General features: G+C 30.7%; 1 protein-coding gene across 1 annotated transcript; it reads right to left on the reverse strand.

The window, feature by feature from the left end:
• Window positions 1-473: 473 nt before the first annotated feature.
• Window positions 474-2,160, reverse strand: LOC131640065 (uncharacterized). Its single transcript, XM_058910475.1, has 2 exons — window positions 1,953-2,160; window positions 474-886 (listed from the first exon to the last, which is right to left on the reverse strand). Exons 1-2 carry the CDS (start codon window positions 2,094-2,096, stop codon window positions 731-733), a joined length of 300 nt encoding a protein of 99 aa, XP_058766458.1. The 5' UTR covers window positions 2,097-2,160; the 3' UTR covers window positions 474-730.
• Between the last annotated feature and the right edge of the window lie 543 nt (window positions 2,161-2,703).

Here is a 2,703-nt window from a genome sequence, read left to right on the forward strand (position 1 = left end):
ATTGTGCAATTGAAAAGAGTATATATTTTAGAAAAGAAAATGTTTTTGCATAGTAAAAGATAAGTTCTCTCTTTAAGACTAGGATTTTGATTGAGAATTTGGAGACCATAGTTTATAAAATAATGAAATGAAAAGAATTGAGAAATTTGAGAAGGAAGACTTTTTTTGAGCTTATTTTTCTTATAATAAACTAAAAATTGTATTAATTTTGAAGAGTTTAAAAGGGTTAGAAGAATTCTCCCAATTCAATCTATATTATTATAATAATTTAAATATATTTATAATAATTATTCATTTATCATTTCTTTTTTTCCAAAAATCCACTTTCGAAAACACACTCAATACAACATTATCATTTTCCTCTGGTGTGACTGTCCTGAAATTATAACAGAACTTGAAAAAATGTTCAAATATTGAGAAATTCTAGTATATATGACAAATTTCCTAATGACATTAACTATTTCTTATGAACATTTCATAGCAATTTTATGGTTTTATTTTGTTTGAAATTCGAGTCAACCCAATCATATATCCCATTTAACAATATAACTAGACTCATACATCACTGTGTTGACTTAGGTCTAGAGTTGGGTTTTGGGTTTAAACATTGATCCCAATCAAAAGTTTAGAATTGGGAGAGGAATGACCATAATTCCTCCCTCAAACACCTCTAATTACAACACATATAGCAAAGAAGTAATATATAAGTCAGCATTAACGTGCAGATTCTTCAACCAGTTTCTTGCTCAAATTCTTCACCCTCAGACTCCTCTGCATTGTCGGGATCATCGTCGTCAGCCTCATTGTCAAAGTCTTCCTTGTCATTTTCATTTGTGGTTTTCCCTATCACAATCAGATTGCTGTTCATCTTCCTGATTTCATTGCACTGCAATGTTTTGAGGCAACAATGAAGCAAATTAGACATTCAAAGAGTACCCTCCCTCCTTATTCCTCTATGATGTGAACATTTCAACTTTTATATGATGACTTCTATATAAATATGGCCTTACTCCCTTGCAGTGGCAGCTCTAAACTTATATTTTTTTAATGAGATAAAACAATAGAAATAGAAAAGTTGAAGACTCGAAATCGTGACTTCTATATACCCATGCATTCCTAAATGAACAAAACTTGGTTGTATTTCCTTTTGTTTTTCGAATAGTTCAACTTAAAATACACTTTCTAAGGTAATACTTGGTTGTATTTCCTTTTAATTTTCGAATAGTTCAACTTAAAATACACTTTCTAAGGTTATACGTAACAAACTTTGAGAAAATCATCTATTTGAGGAAATCATAGATAGTTAACTTTTAAAAACCATATGGAAATACACTTTGAGGGAGGAAAATGAAAATAGCTAAACCTACGTTGTTACTTTGAGGGAGGAAATGCAAATAGCTAAACCTACGTCATTACTTTAAGGGAGAAATGCAAATAGCTAAACCTGCATTGTTAATCTAGGATGTCGATGCATAGCAAAGAGCCAAAGACCCCCTAAAATACTATAGTGGATAGCAAAATAGTTGTTATTGCAAAGACTAAAAATCAATGTACAGAGTAAACATAAATACTCAAAAATAAACTAATATACAAAGTTGTACTAAATAGTTAAAGAACGAGTAATAAAACTTATGCAGATAGGAAGAATGAAACGGAACTAAACTAAAAGTAGGAAGAAAAACAGATTGATTATTTGTGAGCAAAAACATAACATTACTCTTCAGAGGGCTCGGATTGAAATTTATAAAAAAAAAAAACCATATAGGGAACCCTAATTCCTCTCTTGATCTAAATCTTCGAACATTTCAGTTCAAACATTCAAACCCTGACAGGACAATCAGTAAATAATCAATTGTTTAACACAGTCATAGAGTGATTTTGAATCTGAAAAAAAATGAGCCGTTTTGAAAGAATAAGAGCTTATGAGAGTTGAAGCGAAGAGGAGAGAGTACCTTCTCTTCAAAGTCGGATTCCTCCATAGCTAAAAGGAGTTCTTCACTTTGGGGCTGAGGCCACTGAGAAGGTAGCAAATACGACGTCGGAATCATCCTTGTCGACAATTGGTATTGCGTCATAAACGCCGGAAACTGTAACATCTTCGGTTCCTTCTTTTTTGTTATCTTGCTTTGTTTCTTGATCAGTCACAGTGAATAATCATTCTCGTCGACAATAATTTGGGTCTCCATTAGAATTTTGTATGGGCCGGAGTCATTTTTTTTAAGAAAATTTGTTTTTACACCCTTACACTGTTTTAGAGACTCATAGTTAAAACTTTAAAATATTTTTATATTTTAGTTATGCATTTCCGAAGACATTTTTTGTCTTCGAATATATATATTTATAAATATTCTTTTTAAAAAAATGATTTCGAAAATGCATATCCATAATAACATTTAAAATAAAAATAGTTACAAACATACATCTCCAAAAACGGTTACTGTGTTCACATAATCCAAACAAACACTTCCTTCTGTTTTATTCTACCCAACACAAACTTTTTCTACACAAACTCATTTGTGCCAACTTCTACACAAAGTATTCTTGCTCTACAATTTCTTCTAAACATTGATAAACATTCAAAGCCTCATTCAACATCAACTCAAAACTTCAACAACATAAAATAAAAAAAAATGCTTTCGAAAATACATCTATAAAAATAAAAAATATAGTGCAATAGTGATCTAAGAGGTGGGATGAAATATT

Source organism: Vicia villosa, unplaced genomic scaffold (genome assembly GCF_029867415.1).
Source record: "Vicia villosa cultivar HV-30 ecotype Madison, WI unplaced genomic scaffold, Vvil1.0 ctg.002927F_1_1, whole genome shotgun sequence".
Classification (NCBI taxonomy): Eukaryota; Viridiplantae; Streptophyta; class Magnoliopsida; order Fabales; family Fabaceae; genus Vicia; species Vicia villosa.

Excerpts from the sequence above, each read along its gene's own strand:
- LOC131640065 (XM_058910475.1), bottom strand. The coding sequence starts at position 2,096 with ATGTTACAGTTTCCGGCGTTTATGACGCAATACCAATTGTCGACAAGG. Across the intron at positions 887-1,952 it reads AATCCGACTTTGAAGAGAAG|TGCAATGAAATCAGGAAGAT; the intron begins GTACTCTCTCCT and ends AAAACATTGCAG.